We start from the raw sequence: 17791 nt of genomic DNA, 5'->3' as shown, positions 1-17791 counted from the left end.
CTTGTAGTACTGCTCTTAGGGAGAGTACACGTTCTTAGGCTTGTAGTACTGCTCTGAAGGAGAGTACACGTTGTTCTTAGGCTTGTAGTACTGCTCTGAGGAGAGTACACATTGTTCTTAAGCTTGTAGTACTGCTCTGAAGGAGACTACACATTGTTCTTAGGCTTGTAGTACTGCTCTGAAGGAGAGTACACATTGTTCTTAAGCTTGTAGTACTGCTCTGAAGGAGAGTACACGTTGTTCTTAGGCTTGTAGTACTGCTCTGAGGAGAGTACACATTGTTCTTAGGCTTGTAGTACTGCTCTGAGGAGAGTACACGTTCTTAGGCTTGTAGTACTGCTCTTAAGGAGAGTACACATTGTTCTTAGGTTTGTAGTACTGCTCTGAAGTAGAGTACACATTGTTCTTAGGCTTATAGTACTGCTCTAAGGAGAGTACACATTGTTCTTAGGCTTGTAGTACTGCTCTGAAGGAGAGTACACATTGTTCTTAGGCTTGTAGTACTGCTCTGAAGGAGAGTACACATTGTTCTTAGGCTTGATTATAAATCCTGCTCATGTACTCTATAAACAGAGCAATTATCTGCTGTGAATGAGCGCACATTCGAGGGGTAATGCAGCAAATATGTGTGTAATGTTGTATCAGCCTCTTAGAGATTCTTTGTATTTGTCTGTCTCTTAATATGGTTTCCACTTGTCATGGCATTTCTGAAATATCATTGGAATTCAGAGAAGTCTGCTCCAGTCAGTGAAAGTTGGGGAATTTGATCAACTCCCAGGGGAAGTCAAAGAATGTCAGGGCAACTTGTTTCACACATTTATTGCATTAGTTGGTGGTTTGCAGCCGAGCTTTAGTGGAAACCAGGCTGACAAAAACACAGGAATGACACTTTTAGCTTTAGTGGAAACCAGGCTGACAAAAACACAGGAATGACACTTTTAGCTGTAGTGGAAACCAGGCTGACAAAAACACAGGAATGACACTTTTAGTTCTAGTGTGCGTGTGAGTAAGTGAGCAGAATTTTGTCCGGCCGCAGCTGTGCCGCTTTACGTGCGATCGGGCTGAAACCTTCAGGGGTTGTAAAGAGCACCCGTGCCGGTGACCTGACGTTGCCGGATTTTTTAATTCGGTGATTGCCCTAATTACCTAATGATGATCTGACGTTATCAGTGATGATGTCATCAGTGATGATGTCATCAGTGATGTCATCCTTTCAGGCTGAGGCTAATAAGTTCAGTGATGATGGTGATGTCATCAGTGATGATGTCATGTTCCAGAACAGGGGGGCCTAACTCACAGGGAGGTCCCCACCGGTACGCTAGTCTTCTCTTATTATAACTAGAGAAGTGTCCGTGTGCGTGTGTGTGAGTGAGTGAGTGAGTGAGTGAGTGAGTGAGTGAGTGAGTGAGTGAGTGAGCAGAATTTTGTTCGGCCGCGGCTGTGCCGTTTTACGTGCGATCGCGCTGAAACATTCAGGGGTTGTAAAGAGCAAAGTTCAATACAAATGAAGTCTTGGCAATGGTCGCAACCATCATCGCAACGATGGCATATCGCCCGTCGCTGGAAGTATAAACCGTTGTCGTTACCACCGACGATGGAATGTGATCATGGTCGGTCGCAACGAGCATATATCGCTGTACTATAAACTCAAGGAAAGACATGGAACCGTTTTGTGCGTCTCGTTTCCCAGATATATGGCGACGAGCATCGCAGAACGCGCTGGGCATCTCTCCTGTGAGATCGGCCGTAACATTTACCATCACTGCCAGAAAGAAATATGCCCCCAGCAGATTACTTGACATAATAATAATTACTATGGCTAGTAACCATTGGAAAGCTCCCATATATGATTTTGTCTCCCTCCACGGGCCTACCTAGTACACTAGGGATGTTCATTTTGAAAATTTTCCAAAATCGATAATCGGTGAGAATTAACGATCAATTATCGATTATCGATTTTATTAATACTTAGAAAATTTTCAATATTTTCATTTTTTTTTTTTTTTTTTTTTTTAACAAAATGAATGCCTATGGCAGAAAATACGAAAGACAACGTGTTCTCCTCAATTAACTCTTTATTTCAATGTGTCTCCTCTCCAACACTGCTGTCCCCGGCGCATGCCGGTGTGAATTTCTCATGTTTAAAACAGTTTTGTTGGCACAAAGGCCCGTGCCCAGCCAGAAAACTAGAGACTATATGAAGCTCCACCTCACGTTAGTCGGCTGTGCAATGGAGTGGGGCGAGGAGGAACGAATTCCACCCAAACCTAGTCCAAAAAAAAAAAAAAAAAGTTTTTTTTTTTTTTTTTTTTTTTTTTTTTTTAATAATTAAAAAATCGATCCAAATGCCACAGGATCGATTCCAATCCTTAACGATCGATTATCGATTTTCGATAATTGATGAACATCCCTATAGTACACACAACTATTTATCTGCATAACAGCCATTTATGGAAACGCACCCGATTTGAATTCAGATTGTCAACTTTTCTCAAGTTTGTTTAGAATTTGGCGCAACACCTGAATGGAAACACGGTTAGTGTAAGAGCAACATCCAAAGCAGGTAGGATCTGTGCTCGATGAAAACACTTCCTGTATGTGAAGCTAAAGGAGGAATTGGGGTGGTGGTGGTGGTGGGGGGCTGTTTCTGCATTGGGGTCACATTCCTCCATGTGTTAAACACAACAGACTCACAATGTGTTTACTATATAGCTGCCCCACCCTGGCAGCACCTTCACCTCTGCCAGGTGGAGGCACGCACGCACGCACACACACACACAGACTACACACACACACACACACACACACACACACACACACACACTACACACACACACACACACACACACACACCACACACACACTACACACACACGAGGTAATTAGATTTGACCATTTAGTCTTTTGAAACACAAAGTCCCCACAGAGAAAGAAACCCCTCCTTCTTCTACGTGACAGTTCTTTATGGAGGTAGGGAGGAAGCAGAGCAGAGGTGCTGATAGGGTCCGTGAGGTTGGGACAAAAGTATAAAGGAGGCCGCTGTACCGAGTCTAGCTGACTGTTTGTTGTGTTGGACTAATTGTCCAGGGGGCCCTCTGCAGTGCTGAGGCCAGCAGCTGTGCGCGGAGCCCTAATGATAGCATCATGTCGTCCTACATCACAGTGCTAATCTAATCCGACCAAACGGCGCTCGTTCGTCGCCATGGCGACCCTCGTTATCATCCACGACGACATTAGTTCAACAAGTTCAGCGTGTCTCTTTCTCTCCTGGCCACAAAGATCTGAGTTGAGAAAGGAAACCAGGCTCCCAGTTAATGGGCCTACATGAGAATAACCCCCCCCCCAACCCAGCCTCCTTTCGCCGCAGTGCCTCAACAAAAACATTCCACTGAGACAGAGCCATAGGCTGACTCATAAATTTAGACTGACTGTGTTCCCATCAGAGCGCAGGCAGGCAGACAGGCAGGAAAGCAGGAAAGCAGGCGGGGGCTCCTGTGTTCGTGTAAGGGAGTTACTAGGCCAAGGGAAAGCGGATTTTGTCACCGTAGCGTACATCGATAACGGCGCCCCCGCCAGGCCAGAAAAAGAATTGAAATTTGTTCTGCTCTCCCCAAAATTTCAATAAACCTTTATGGCATATTATTACAATACAACAATAGTGGTGTTGACAGTAATAGAAGGTGCCAAATCATTCAAAACAATAAGCATTTTGCAGCTTTTAGGAGCATCGTGCCAGTGTGCGCCGCTGTTCCAAAACGTGTCAATGTGTGTCGTTGCCTGGGAAACGCACATCCCATAATACAACTGTTCGCATCGCATCCCATAATAGTATGATGATACTTGGGATGCCATTGCGAACATAGATGCGAACAGGTTAGCTACAGTTTTAGCGTCGCCAGCGAGGGCCCCCACCGTTGTGGTCGAGGTACGTTTCGAAATCCCTGCAGGCCTGAAAATGTTTCTAGGGGAAACACTGGAATCGATATTCTTTTGAAGGAACTGATATCGATCATAAATACCAAAATCGGCCTTGTAATATATAATCACTTTTCCCATACCATGGATGCTTGATGCGTTAACCCCGTTACTTAGATTCAAGTAGTGTGGTTCTTAGCGCAACGAGATCTCGTAGACATCTGTAAACAATAAACAATATTTGTAATAATGCACCAGGTTAGAGGGTTCCTTCTACTTGTACAAGTTACAGCACCAGGTCTTTGAGAATTGCTTTCATATGCAAGCAAAATTGGTATTGTAACTGAAATATCGATACTGAATCGTATCGGAACTTGAATCAGGAGCTTGGAATCGTATCAAAAAATCGGGAAATCAGTGGCGATACCCAGCTCTAATGGTAACATGTTTGTGGAGTAAATTAGGGACAGATTCAGGTCGCTCTACAAACAAGTTAAAGTCAAAAATCTCAGTGGGCGGAGCCAAAGATTGACAGTTTTCAAAGTGTACGTTAGCTAACTTGAATGGCAAAGAAGCAACTGGACAAAATGTTAATAAAAAAAACAAATGCCAGTGACTTACTTTTTAATTAATTCATGACCATTGCATTGGAAGGTCAGCAGCTAGCTAACTAGATAGCTAATAGGCTTGTATGGCCTTGCAGGTCAGCTAGGCTAATTAGCTAACTTAGTAATGGCTACAGTAGATAGCTTTCAGCGGGTAGATGTTTGTCGTTCACTGCCTACAGCGCCAGGCTTCATAATACACTTCCTGTCTTTTACATGGGCTTCAAATTAATATAGCCAGAAAAACTATGCTTCAATAGCTCTGCCCACTGAAGTCTCCACTCTGCAAATGTGAGCTGTATGTGTGTGTGTGTGTGTGTGTGTGTGTATGTGTATGTGTATGTGTGTGTGTGTGTGTGTGTGTGTGTGTGTGTGTGTGTGTGTGTGTGTACATACTGCATGTTGTGCCTCGTGGATATTTCCGCTACACCTGAGCCTTGGACAACAAGCGTCTGTGTGCTGTGCCGCAGGGTGAGAGTGCCACGCCTCGCCAGGCCACAGAGCCGGCCTGTTGGCCAGCCAACACTCCCTCCAGACCCAAAGCTGCAGCACAGCCAGGTAAACACTCCTGCCCATTTCTTTTACGTGAAGGACCCCTAAACTGACAAAGATTAGACCACAGACCCCCATTTGATAGGATTTTGTGCCACGGTCCCCCATATATGATAGTAAGATTGATGCTTTTAGATGTTTTATTACAGAAAGTGTATAAAACCCATGACCAAAATAGTCATTGTGTTACTTATGAATGGAATTATAGCGAAAATAAATTACTCCCCTTTTGGCTGGGGACCCCCTGGAACACCCCCAAGGACCCCTGGGGGTCCCCGGACCCCCATTTGAGAACCACTGGTCTAGTATGTATAGTATGTAGTCTAGTTAGTATGTAGTCTAGAATGTAATCTAGTTAGCATGTACTATATTGTGTGAATTTGTGAGTTTTGAAGTTTATAAGGCAGCTCAGCTGTAAGCCAATCCATTCTGATTGCACTGCTTGTGTTTTTATTAGCCTTTTCTCAAGTTGCACTATAGGCAGAAGTCTTATTTCATTTATTATTTTGATGTTTAGAAGAAAAGTTGAGCTGAATAGTTATGAGAAATAAATACAGGGTGTGTTTGTTACACAGGTGTCCTGCTTCTTTTTATTCAGTATCATTGCTGGTTGACAATACCAGCTTAGAGGTGTATTATCGCTATCAGGTGGACTGAAGTTGCACTAGAATGTAGTCTAGTATGTAGTCTAGAATGTAATCTAGTTAGCATGTAGTCTAGTATGTAGTCTAGAATGTAATCTAGTTAGTATGTAGTCTAGTATGTAGTCTAGAATGTAATCTAGTTAGTATGTAGTCTAGTATGTAGTCTAGGGATGTCAATTTTCGGTTAATTTCACTTTCGATTAACCAACGCTAATAATCGATTAACCTATCGGTTAATTCATAATTTTTTAATGTTATTATTATTATTATTATTTTTTTTGGTCTATTTACTCAATGAGCTCATGCCCAAACAAGGCATGTCTATTTAGATGCTGAAATGTTAATGCTTTTTGTGTTAGAATTTCTAACACAAAAAGCATTAACAAGCATTAACAAAAAGCATCAACATTTCAACACAAATTATTTTTGTGTTAGAATTTCTAACACAAAAAGCATTAACATTTCAGCATCTAAATAGACACGCCTTGTTTGGGCATGAGCTCATTGAGTAAATAGACAAAAATATATATATATATATATATATATATATATATATATATATATATATATATATATATATATATTTATATTAACTGATAGACCGACAGCAATAACCGAACAACGACGTTAGCGACGGTTAATCGATTAACGGTTAACCGTTGACATCCCTAATGTAGTCTAGAATGTAATCTAGTTAGTCTAGTATGTAGTCTAGAATGTAATCTAGTTAGTATGTAGTCTAGTATGTAATTTTGCAGCAGCATTCTTAATTGCCTGCAGACAACCAAGGGCAGGGTTACTAAGTGTGGAGAAGCGTGCATAACAATAGTCTATACGAGACGAGATGAGATGAGGGTGTGTATAAGCACGTGTTCAGGGATTCCCCCTGCCTTCTCTTATCTCTAACAGGGCGAGATGACAACAGATAGGTGGCGCCCCCCTTCATCACAACAGATAGGTGCTGCCCCCCTTCATCACAACAGATAGGTGCCGCCCCCCTTCATCACCGCCTCATCAATCAGTCGCTGAACAACAATGGCGTTGAGTGACGAGGCTATCTGTGAACATGATTAGGCCTACCTACCTAATCTCATGACATGGAGCCACACGAGAGAACATTGATTTAGTCAATTTGCTCTCAGGCAGGGCGCAACAGGAATGCATAGAGTGAACGTGTAAGTGTGTGTGTGTGTGTGTGTGTGTGTGTGTGTGTGTGTGTGTGTGTGTGTGTGTGTGACACATCCTGACACCGAAACGTCAGGAACAAGTTGATTTCCAACGACTCCCAAAATGACATCAATGAGCAAAACGGTGCGTGCAGGTGATACACCTCACGTTGGTTATTATTAACCGATGTGAGGTGTATCACACTACTATCTCCATGTGACATTTTCTTAGTAAATAAGAAAATGTCACATCGGTTATGTTTAGGCAAATGAGACAACTTGGTTATGTTTAGGCAGGGTTCAGTACTTGGTCCTCTACTGTTCATCATCTACATGCTACCACTCGGACAGATCCTCCGCAAACATGGCCTCCGGACCGGTTCCACTGCTACGCTGACGACACACAGCTCTATCTTTCCACCAAGACCATCACCGCCGACACCCACTCCACCTTCACGGCCTGCCTTTATTAACACGTTCACTGCCAATGACGTATTAATCCGTCAAAAAAAATCCAACGGTTGACTGCCAATGACGTATTAACACATTGAGTGCCAGCCATTTTTTCAATCCTGTAGGTAAGTTGTGCCAGGTTTTTTTTTGAGGATTCTGGCTCATTTTACAAGAGCCGAGGATTATTTTCTGTTAAGAATTCGTGAACACCAATCATCTAAAAATAACTAATAGAATGTGTGCTTTCTCTGTCTAAAAGAGTTAGTTTGCAGAGTTAGTAGTTATGTAGATATTAGCCGTTGAGTACAGCATGGTTTTAGAGATTTTCAGAGAGTTTGGAGATAAATGGATTTTTAGAACCACCTCACGTGCCTGTGATTATGGGTGCCCTTGTCTCCCACTCTCTCTCTCTCTCTCTCTCTCTCTCTCGAGAGAGAGAGAGAGAGAGAGAGAGAGAGAGAGAGAGAGAGAGAGAGAGAGAGAGAGAGAGAGAGAGAGAGAGAGAGAGAGAGAGAGAGAGAGAGAGAGAGAGAGAGAGAGAGAGAGGAGAGAGAGGAGAGAGAGAGAGGGAGAGAGCGAGAGGGAGAGTTGCTTCAACTCCTCCCTCCGTGGGCGTTCTTCTTGGCTGCAGCGGCCGTCACAAGCTTGTCACCAGTCTCAGTGCTTTGCTGCTGTCCTGTGCCTGTGGCTGCGCGGCCGCTGTTTGAGGAAGTCGGGATGGACTCGCTCGCTTCTTGGAGTTTTGGTTGAGAGAAGCTTTTGCGATTCTGGTCATATTTATGCTGCGTGTTTCAAAGTGTGTTCCACCTGTAATCTATTATGTAAATTTGCAATCCCGCATCGCCAGCAATCAGCGCGAAAACGAAAGCGTTTTCCCCCATCCATTTTCATGAGAATGGCTGGGGTGAGAATGGCGTGACAAGTTAAAAAAAATGCTTGCCTTCCTCTAGTCAGGAGAGCACTGTCGCCACTTAGTGGTCGGTAAAATAGATTATACACATTCTCTTGCTCCAATAGTGATCTCGAAGATGTAAAAGGGGTTGATTGATGTCCCACCGTCAAAAAAAATAAATGTTTATGTAAGACGAGATAGCTCGTCTATGGCACTTAACCGCTGGATTATGTAAGACGAGATATCTCGGCTATGGCACTCAACGTGTTAATACGTCAAAAAAATGTTTTATTTTTTTTGACCGTGGGATGTGCATCTAACCCTTTTACATCTCTTATATCAATATTGGAGCCACCGAACATGTACAACCCATTCCACCGACCCACTAAGTGGCGACAGTGCTCTCCCAGACTAGAGGAAGGCAAGCAAAAAGCAATGTGAGGAAGCCATTCTCATGAAAATGGATTGGCGAAAACGCTTTCGTTTTCGCGCTGATTGCTGGCGGTGCGGGATTGCAAATTTGCATAATAGATTACGGGTGGAACACACTTTGAAACACGCAGCATAAATAAGACCAGAATCGCAAAAGCTTCATCAAAGTTCTCAACCGAAACCACAAGAAACGAGCGAGCCCATATCCAGACTTGCACAGCGGCCGCCAGCAGACAGGCAGCAGCAGCAGAAGCAGTGAGCCTGGTGACGCGAGGTTACAGCAGCAACAGAAACGAGCTTGTGACATGCCCGCTGCAGCCAAGAAGAACACACACGGAGGGAGGAGTTTGAATGAGAGGGGTGTTTCCTGCTGTTATGGAGGAAATTACTGTTCAAAACTATTGTTTAGATGTCTGACGTCTTACTGATGCCAAAAATGAATGGTTAAAGTGACTGTTCTATCGAATTTCACAAAAAGCCGTTTATCTCAGAATAATTTTTCAGACCCTGAAACCATGCTGTATTCAACTGCTAATGCTTACATAACTACTAACTCTACAAACTAACTCTTTTAGACAGAGAAAGCACACATTCTATTAGTTCTTTTGAGATATTGTGTGTTCACAAAATCTTAGCAGAAAAGAATCCTCGGGTCTTGAAAGATGAGCCAGAATCCTCAAAAAAACCCTCTGGCAGAACCTACCTACAGTAAAAAAAAAACGGCTGGCAGTGAATGTGTTAAAATCTGGATGCAAAAAAACTTTCTGAAACGCAACTGTGACAAATCTGAGATCATCATCATGACATAGGCCCAAATTCCCTGACCCGCTCCACCCAGGATTTTTCACTTCCCCCCCCCCCTCCCCCTCCACCCACGTCTGCAACCTTGGTATCATTCTCGACCCCACCCTCTCCTTCCTCCCGCATCAACCAGATCACCAAAACCGCCTTCTTCCACCTTAGGAACACTGCCCCGGCGTCTACGCCCCTCACTATCCCTCTCTGCTGCTGAAACACTGACCCATGCATTCACCACATCCCAACTGGACTACTGCAACAGCATCCTTTACTGGGACATCCACCAAAATCCTCAAGAAACAACAATACATCCAAAACTCTGCTGCCCGATATGTTCACCTCCACCCGCCGCTCCGACCACATCACCCCCCCGTCCTCCACCATCTCCACTGGCTCCTCCCCATCATATACACGATTCACTTCAAAGATGACGATGTCATCCCACCCTTTAACCCTCACGACCACAAGAGGGCGCATTCGTAAAAAAAACATAGGTCATTTTTACCCCCTTGAAAATCGACCAATGGTGTCGTTTTCTCTGTGAGGACGGGCAGGTCCGTCTAATGTTAAACCCAGGCGCTGAGCTGGCCTGTGCAGCAGCTCCAAGGCCTGTGGAGGAGGTTTCCACACACACACACGCACACACACACACACACACACACACACACACACACACACATTCCATAGATTCCACATCTGATATCTGTGTGTCTCACACACTGAATTGGACGTTCTCTCCTCAGTTCTCTGTGTCTTACTAAACCCAAGACCGTGGCCTCCTCTGTCTCTCTCCTCAGTTCTCTGTGTCTAAAAGGCCCCTTTTAGATTGGCCCAAAAAATCACACTAATATCCACAAACTCCAGTTCACTCCTCTTATTATAGTGATCACCTGGGGACGGCTCAAATTGATCACGATAAGAGGATGATCATATATATAGTATAACCCATTTCTTTTTATTTTTTATTATTTCTCATGTAGGTTACCATCTAACTGACATTTGTATATTTATTACATGAATAAAGTACATATACGGTAATGAAACTGACAGCTCCATTATTTAGCCTACTGAATGTTATTGACTGTAAAAAAATACACACAGTAAGTTAGGCCTTCAACTGTTTCAAACACAGCGGTCTCACCTAGACAGAGACGCCACCATCTCTCTACAGACAGAGATGCTGCGATCTCTCCATATACAGACAGACATGCACCGAGTATCGCTGCTCTATCTCGTTGGCTCATTTTTGGCCGTTTGTAAGTAAAAAATAAAATAAAATTACTGCCGTTTTAAACATTTTTTCCATTGTTCTCAGGTGGGACAAGGCCCAAAATGATCACTGTAAGCGGAGTATTGATCACTATAAGTGAATTATTTAAACAGCACGTGTATAGGAATGATTCGGGACCAAGCTTTTTGATCACTATAAGCGGTTGATCACTCTAACCAAATTCAAAACAGCTGTCAAATGGCTTTTCTAGTGTTAAACGGTCACAAGGCTTTTATCCAAGTCATCATGGACATGTTACCAATGAAGAGTAAGAACTGCAACGAGGAGAGTCACACAATTTGACGGTGCCAGAGAGTGAATCGCTGACTAAGCCTCTGTGAGGATTGGTTCATGTTCTCTCCTGTAGATGCTCCATCCTCACCTGCCTCAACTCTGCTCACATCTGATCTGAGATCAGCTTATTATCATCAGACAAGTTGACCAAACACACACCCAAGTGACCCAACTCTGCTCACATCTGATCTGAGATCAGCTTATTATCATCAGACAAGTTGACCAAACACACGCACAACTCTGCTCACATCTGATCTGAGATCAGCTACCTATTATCAGACAAGTTGTCACAGGCCTGCCTCAACTCTGCTCACATCTGATCTGAGATCAGCTATTTATTATCAGACAAGTTGTCACAGGCCTGCCTCAACTCTGCTCACATGATCTGATCTGAGATCAGCTATTTATTATCAGACAAGTTGTCACAGGCCTGCGGACAGGGTGGGACACAAGCACCGGGCCAAATGTTCCGTCTTTGCAGGATTCTTTTAGAAACGGCAGGTAACTCAAGAATCTAGCAGGTATCATGGCCCCGCCCACACTGACACACTGAGATTAGAGTGTGTGATATTGCACAACAGCTTGAGGAGGGGTGTGTGGGGGGGGGGGGGGGGAATCAGAGGGCCGACACCCTGTCTGTCACTCTCACTCCTGAGTATCGTGGTGATCGTATTATGAAGAGTTCAAAGTCTAAACAATAGTAACAATGAAGTTAATCAAAGTGACAATGTCAATGTGAAGCTGTAAGAGGGTGGAGTGGAGTGATTGTGTGTGTGTGTGTGTGTGTGTGTGTGTGTGTGTGTGTGTGTGTGTGTGTGTGTGTGTGTGTGTGTGTGTGTGTGTGTGGGATCTCCACCCATGCTCCATAGAAAGTCAAGTTGTCCATCAGAAACCTGCCATGGTTATTCTCTCTTTCACTTGGCAGTGAAACGTAACCTGATTTTGAAGCATGCTAATCTTATCCCAATCTTATGATAGATAATCTTATCATTTTTAGGATGCTACTGTATACAAACGTTACATCTGTGCAGTATAGAGGAAGTGATATCACAGGAGATTAAACAAAAAACAGGCCTGAGGAACTCACTATAAATAAATATAAACTCACTATCGATTACCAGCAACACATCCAAGTCCATATAGGAATATTATGAATAGAGAGTGATACTATAGGGCAGTGATTCTCAAACCTTTTTCATATCGAGGACCCCTAATTTGATCCATTTTGTGTGTCAGACCCAAATCTGAACATGTGTCCAGAATCCCACGACTATAACTGCTGGTAGATAACAGTGAACATATGATCAAAACAGACTCTTGTTCTACTAGCTACATTCTCTAAGTGTGTAAACTTCTTGGAAAATTAAATGTTTTAACATTTAGAACAATTTGCTGGGGACCCTCTGAACCCTCTTCCAAGGACCCCAGGTGGTACCCGGAGCCCAGGTTTAGAACCACTAGAGAGGGGGTAAAAACAGCATAGCCTCCAGTAAGGTCACTAGAAACTCACTAATCAAGTGTCGCAGACACAGCCTGCAGGTCTGCAGGGTATAGAGAGACAAGTCATACGAGGTCAACCAAACAAACCGCGACTCTCTCTCCCCACACACACACACACACACGCACACAGCCCGATTTACCTGTGATAATCTCCCGTTTGGCCTCATCCAGGTGACTGGAAATCACATCCCCCATGGTGTGGATATAAACAAGAACAAACTTAATATCCCAGGTTTACTTTACTCCACTGGTCCGCTCTGGAACTGCTTTGAGACAAAACTCCACTCCTAAAAGACTCCTAGAGGGGCCCCGCTCACCTTCCGTCTAAACCCTCCAGCATAGCCTGGGATGACTGAGCGAGGTTTGGAGAGACGGGCGGTGGAAGGAAGAATCCAAGGAGGTGGCTGCTGCTGCTGCTGGCGAGGAGGAAAAAGTTGGGGAAGTTGAAAAGCAGCAAACTGACTGACGGCACTTCTCTCTGGGAGAGGAGGAGACACACCATGAGACACACCCCTCCTTCCAGCGGTGCTGCATTCAAATCCTGCGTGAAAAGTGGTACAAACGAGCCTCATCCTATTTAACGCAGGACGCGTGTGTGTGTGCGTGTGTGCGTGTGTGCGTGTGTGCGTGTGTGTGTGTGTGTGTGTGTGTGTGTGTGTGTGTGTGTGTGTGTGTGTGTGTGTGTGTGTGTGTGTGTATATCATGGACCTATTTCATATTATAACTCAATGGTGTATATATATTGAGACATATATATATATATATACAATTGAGTATGTGGACTTTGTTTCAAGTTCTGTGTTCGGCCACAGCTATGTCGTTTTACGTGCCATCAGATTTTCTAATTAGGCTAATTAGGTAATGATGTGATGTCATCAGTGGTGATGTCATCTGTGTCAGTGATGATGTCAAAAGTGATGTCATAAGGGTGCGCGCACATACACACACACACACACACAAGGAGGCATTGTGACAAGACTGATCAGTGATGTCATAGGCACACACACAGATGATGTCATCAGTGATATCATAATGAGGCACACACACACAAGGAGGCATTGTGACATCACTGATGCAATAACATTTAGTGAGCAACACACACACACACACACACTCGCACAGCGGCCGAGCCTATAGGCATTGAGTGCGAGATGTCTAGTGTGTGTGTGTGTGTGTGTGTGTGTGCGTATATATATATATATATATATATATATATACCGTATATAAAGCTTTCAGATGGAAATACTAGCCTACAGAAAATAGCCTGCATAGCCTATTGTAGCCTCTGTCAAATCTAGGGGAGGTTAATTTCAAATTTAAAACAAACAGCTGATATTCCCACGCTGCTTTCACTACACATTGTTGTTGTTGTTGGCTATTATTATATAATTATAATTATAATTATAATTATAATTATAATTATAATTATAATTATAGGCTAATTATTGTTATTATTATTATTTTGTGGTTGACTTGCTGTCAAACATAAACTCCAATGAAGGACTTACTATAGGCCCTACGCAAGTGTCTGTCAAGTGGAAAAAGAAAAAAGTGGAAAAAGAAAAAGAAAGCCTTAATCAGAAGCAACCGAAGCTGAGAGAAAACGTCACTCGTGGAGTTTGACGGCGTCAACACTGACTAAAGGCCTACAGTAGCCTATAAAGCTTCAACCAACAAGCAGATGTTTCCCACAGCACTTGAATGCGTCATGAGTAACTGTGACAGACGAAGGTGGGGTTTTTACCGTTTTCTACCAGCGCCACGAAACGTGAGCGCCAAAGTCACACCCTCTTCCGGGTTCGGCATGGGACCATCGGGACCTATGAACAGTTTTACTTGGACAAACCAAGTGATTCAGCTATATTCAGAATCAGGAGAGACCATAGAACTAGATTTCAGTGGGACCAAAACTAAAATGGAACAAAATAAAATATTTTTGAGACAATTAAGCACACTCGCACGCACGCTTACCTGCTGCAGCCACTTCAAAGCTGTGGAAAAGGTAGAGTGCTGCAGGAATGAGCAGTGGCGATTCTAGGGTCTATTGGGGCTCCAAGCAAGAATCCGCAGTGGGCCCCTCCAACATCGGGGGGGAAAGTTTGCCGGCGCCCCTTGGGTGCCGATGAAAACTTTTGACCACTTTTTTTGGGGTGTGCCAATTTTGGTGAAAAAATGGACACTGCAGAGCCAGATTTGAGGAATATTAGCAGTATTTAACAGTATTAACATTTTATCAGGCTTATAGCCTATTGGGGGGGATTTGCCCTTCTCAATTTAATAATGATCCTGAGGAAAGATAAGAAAGAAATGTGATACTCATAGCATGTTTAAAAGTCAATTCAAAATGATTTCACATTATAATTCAACATGTTTAAAGTTTAAATGTTCTCCTAGGAGTCTAGGATACATAGCTGCTTTTTCATACAACAAGGTGCAAAATGTCCCTTTTTTTGGGTCCACGATCAAATGGTTAGTGAATTTTTGTTTGTTTGTCAGTCAGTCAGTCTGTCTTCTATCTAGCCACTCGATAGATTAACTGTTTATTTTGTTGTTGTTTTTTGCTGGTAGTGAGTGTGAGTGAAGCAAATCTACCGGCCACTTTACTAGCATCTGGCTGGTGGCTGCTAGCCTGCTAAGGTTGTTGTGTCCTGTTTTCATACCATTCATGGCTAAATTGTTAGCTTAGCTAGCTTGGTTAACTAGTTATCTGCTTAATCAGTAGCCCATGAGTCATATAAAACAGACGAGTTGACTGCCACAATTCCCAAATCCTCCCGCCTGCAGTGATGCACTTCAACCTGGGAAAACTTGGCCAAAGCGGAAAGAGAAACTAATGGAAAAATAATGAGCAATGATAAGCGGATGTCCCGCCTACAGGCAGGTGGAGAAATACAAGCCGATGTTCCTCCCGCCTTTAGGTTTAGGCGGTTTCCGCTCGTATTTCTCCAATCACCTGCATCGGTTTGAACTTCCTCTGGTCTGAAGCAGGTTTTTTCCCCAACTTCCTTTGAGCAGGCTCTGAGGGTGTGAAGTACAGACTGTATAATGCATTCGCAGAATGTAGAAGAGACAGTCTGGCTTGAGAGACTATATATATATACTATATATATATATATATATATATATATATATATATATATATATATATATATATATATATATATACTATATATATATAGGCTATTATCCTTTTTACACAGAGATACCGTAATATCACCGTTAGGAAGACATGCAAATCTTCTTTCTTCTTCGAATGGCTTTCCGGGAGACTCTCACAGAATATTACACAAATTCCGGACTCGGGGGTCCGCCCCCTCCTCAATGTTCCTCCCTCCGGCCTCCTCACTCTCCTTTTCAACCTCCGTTTTCCCGGACCTCTCGGCACTCGTGCCAGCATGCTGGCCTCCCGCGCTGCTCCGTCTCCTCCGGTGGATCCTCTCTCTAAGGCCATGTTCAGACTAGGAGGCCAAATCTGATTTGTGAACTTTAGTGACCTATTCATGATTCTATCCAGATTTGGTGTTATGAGTCTGGACGCTCCAAGTCTGATTTGTGTCACTTGTCCCAAACCACATGTGGAGGTAGCTTCCAATCTGCTTTCGACTGATGTGACTTCAGTGTGGACGCGCTGATCACCCAAATCAGATTTGAGAGTGTCTTTTGCAGGGGGGCGGGGACTTGAAGAGCAGAGAGCAGACATGCAAACACTGCCAGAAACATTGTAAGTTGGCTCATTGGCTCATTGTATCTGGACACACAGATCCGACTTGAACGCTTGCCCAAATCAGATTTGTGGCAGTGCGGACACACTCCCAAATCAGATTTGGGAAACCAATCAAGATAATGATGATTAATGACTTTAGCAGCAAATCGGATTTGCCTGTAATGTGGACATGGCCTAAGTGCCTCCCTGAGCAAGGCCTGCAAATGAGCCAGAGTTACCTTTTTACACAGAAAGTGCTTTCAGCAAGACGGCTTTCCGAAAGTATTATGTCACTCGAGAATTGTGATGTCATCAGTTAACGACAGACACTGATGATGTCATAATAATAACACAAAACTGCACGGCAAAAGATAAACTGGAATGACAGGAGAACAGCCAGCACTCTAGATGTCCTTTGTAAGGTTTTTAATTTCTCTTCAGGTAGACACAACGAACGCTTCAGCCCATAGGCCTTCTTCAGTGTTGTGTTGTACAAGGTGGAAATGAAAGTTATATACAGGCATACCGGAAGTACCTTCAATGAGTCAAACACGTATACTACCAAAGCACCCTATAAGATAGGAAAACACTATTACAAAGAATTGCATCTGTAATTCATACAAAAAGACTACATCAAAAAAACAGTAGATATGTGTAGTACACAGTGTGATAATATAAAGAAAAGCTCTGTAGAAAGAATTCAAGTAGCCTACAATAGGTTTTAGTGCCAAGAACTAAAAACATGAGACCTGCAAGTGAGGATGCTCAACCTCACATAAGGCAGATGGGGGGTAAAAGATAAGGACTATAGACTAGACTAGACTGGTGGTCCTAATGTTCCCGGTACAAAAGGCAGGACCAGAATTAAATACAGAGGAGAGATATATAAATATAATTAGAAAATACAAATAAGTCGAAATTTAAAACAATAATAGCTCTTCATCGAGGCCTTTTGGATATTCAGTGTGCAGGGTATGTATCCAAAAGGCCTCTCTTTGCAACAGAGTTGTCTCTGTCGCCCCCTCTCTTCAAAGGGCCAACCACCTCAATGCCCTGGAATCTGAGAGGACACACGTGGTGTCCCACAGAATGAAAGTGTCTCGCCACCAAGGACTTTTCATCATTATTCCTAATATTGCTCTTATGTTCAGAGAAGCGGACCTTTAGTTATCTCGTGGTCAACATAACACAGGCTGCATGGGCACTTCAAAAGGTACACAACAAACGTGGTTTTACAGGAAATCCTACTCTTAATAAAAAACGTCTTACTTCTTAAAAAAATACCGTTAGGCACATTGGACAAAAAGTGTGAAGGGTGTGTGTAGCAGTCAGCTCTCACTAACACATCCCTCAAGTTCCTCCTCGCCCGCTTATGAGCAAAAACGGGTGGCTTGACATATACATGGCCCACTCGGGGGGTCAGTACACAGTATTGTGTGCGGATGTTTTAAAACACATGTTTTTCTGTCCTAGGACACAGGAGAAAAAAATGGTGGCACAAACAATATTAGAATCATGTTTAGAAGAGGTTTTGGGTACTAACACGTTGTCCCTCTTTAGATTTCTG

General features: G+C 43.3%; 1 protein-coding gene across 1 annotated transcript in view; it reads right to left on the bottom strand.

Moving 5' to 3' along the window:
* The window catches only part of niban2b (niban apoptosis regulator 2b), a 67441-nt gene extending 54532 nt beyond the window's left edge, over positions 1–12909 (bottom strand). The window contains exon 1 of the mRNA XM_083645257.1: positions 12662–12909. Within this exon, the coding sequence (XP_083501383.1) occupies positions 12662–12716 (55 nt within the window). The 5' untranslated portion in view covers positions 12717–12909. The remainder of the gene's footprint in view (positions 1–12661) is intronic.
* Positions 12910–17791: the final 4882 nt, after the last annotated feature.

The sequence above is a fragment of the Poromitra crassiceps genome (genome assembly GCF_964638095.1).
Source record: "Poromitra crassiceps genome assembly, chromosome: 10".
Classification (NCBI taxonomy): domain Eukaryota; kingdom Metazoa; phylum Chordata; class Actinopteri; order Beryciformes; family Melamphaidae; genus Poromitra; species Poromitra crassiceps.
Note: the sequence above shows the minus strand (reverse complement) of the source record. Positions and strands in the feature narration are given on the sequence as shown.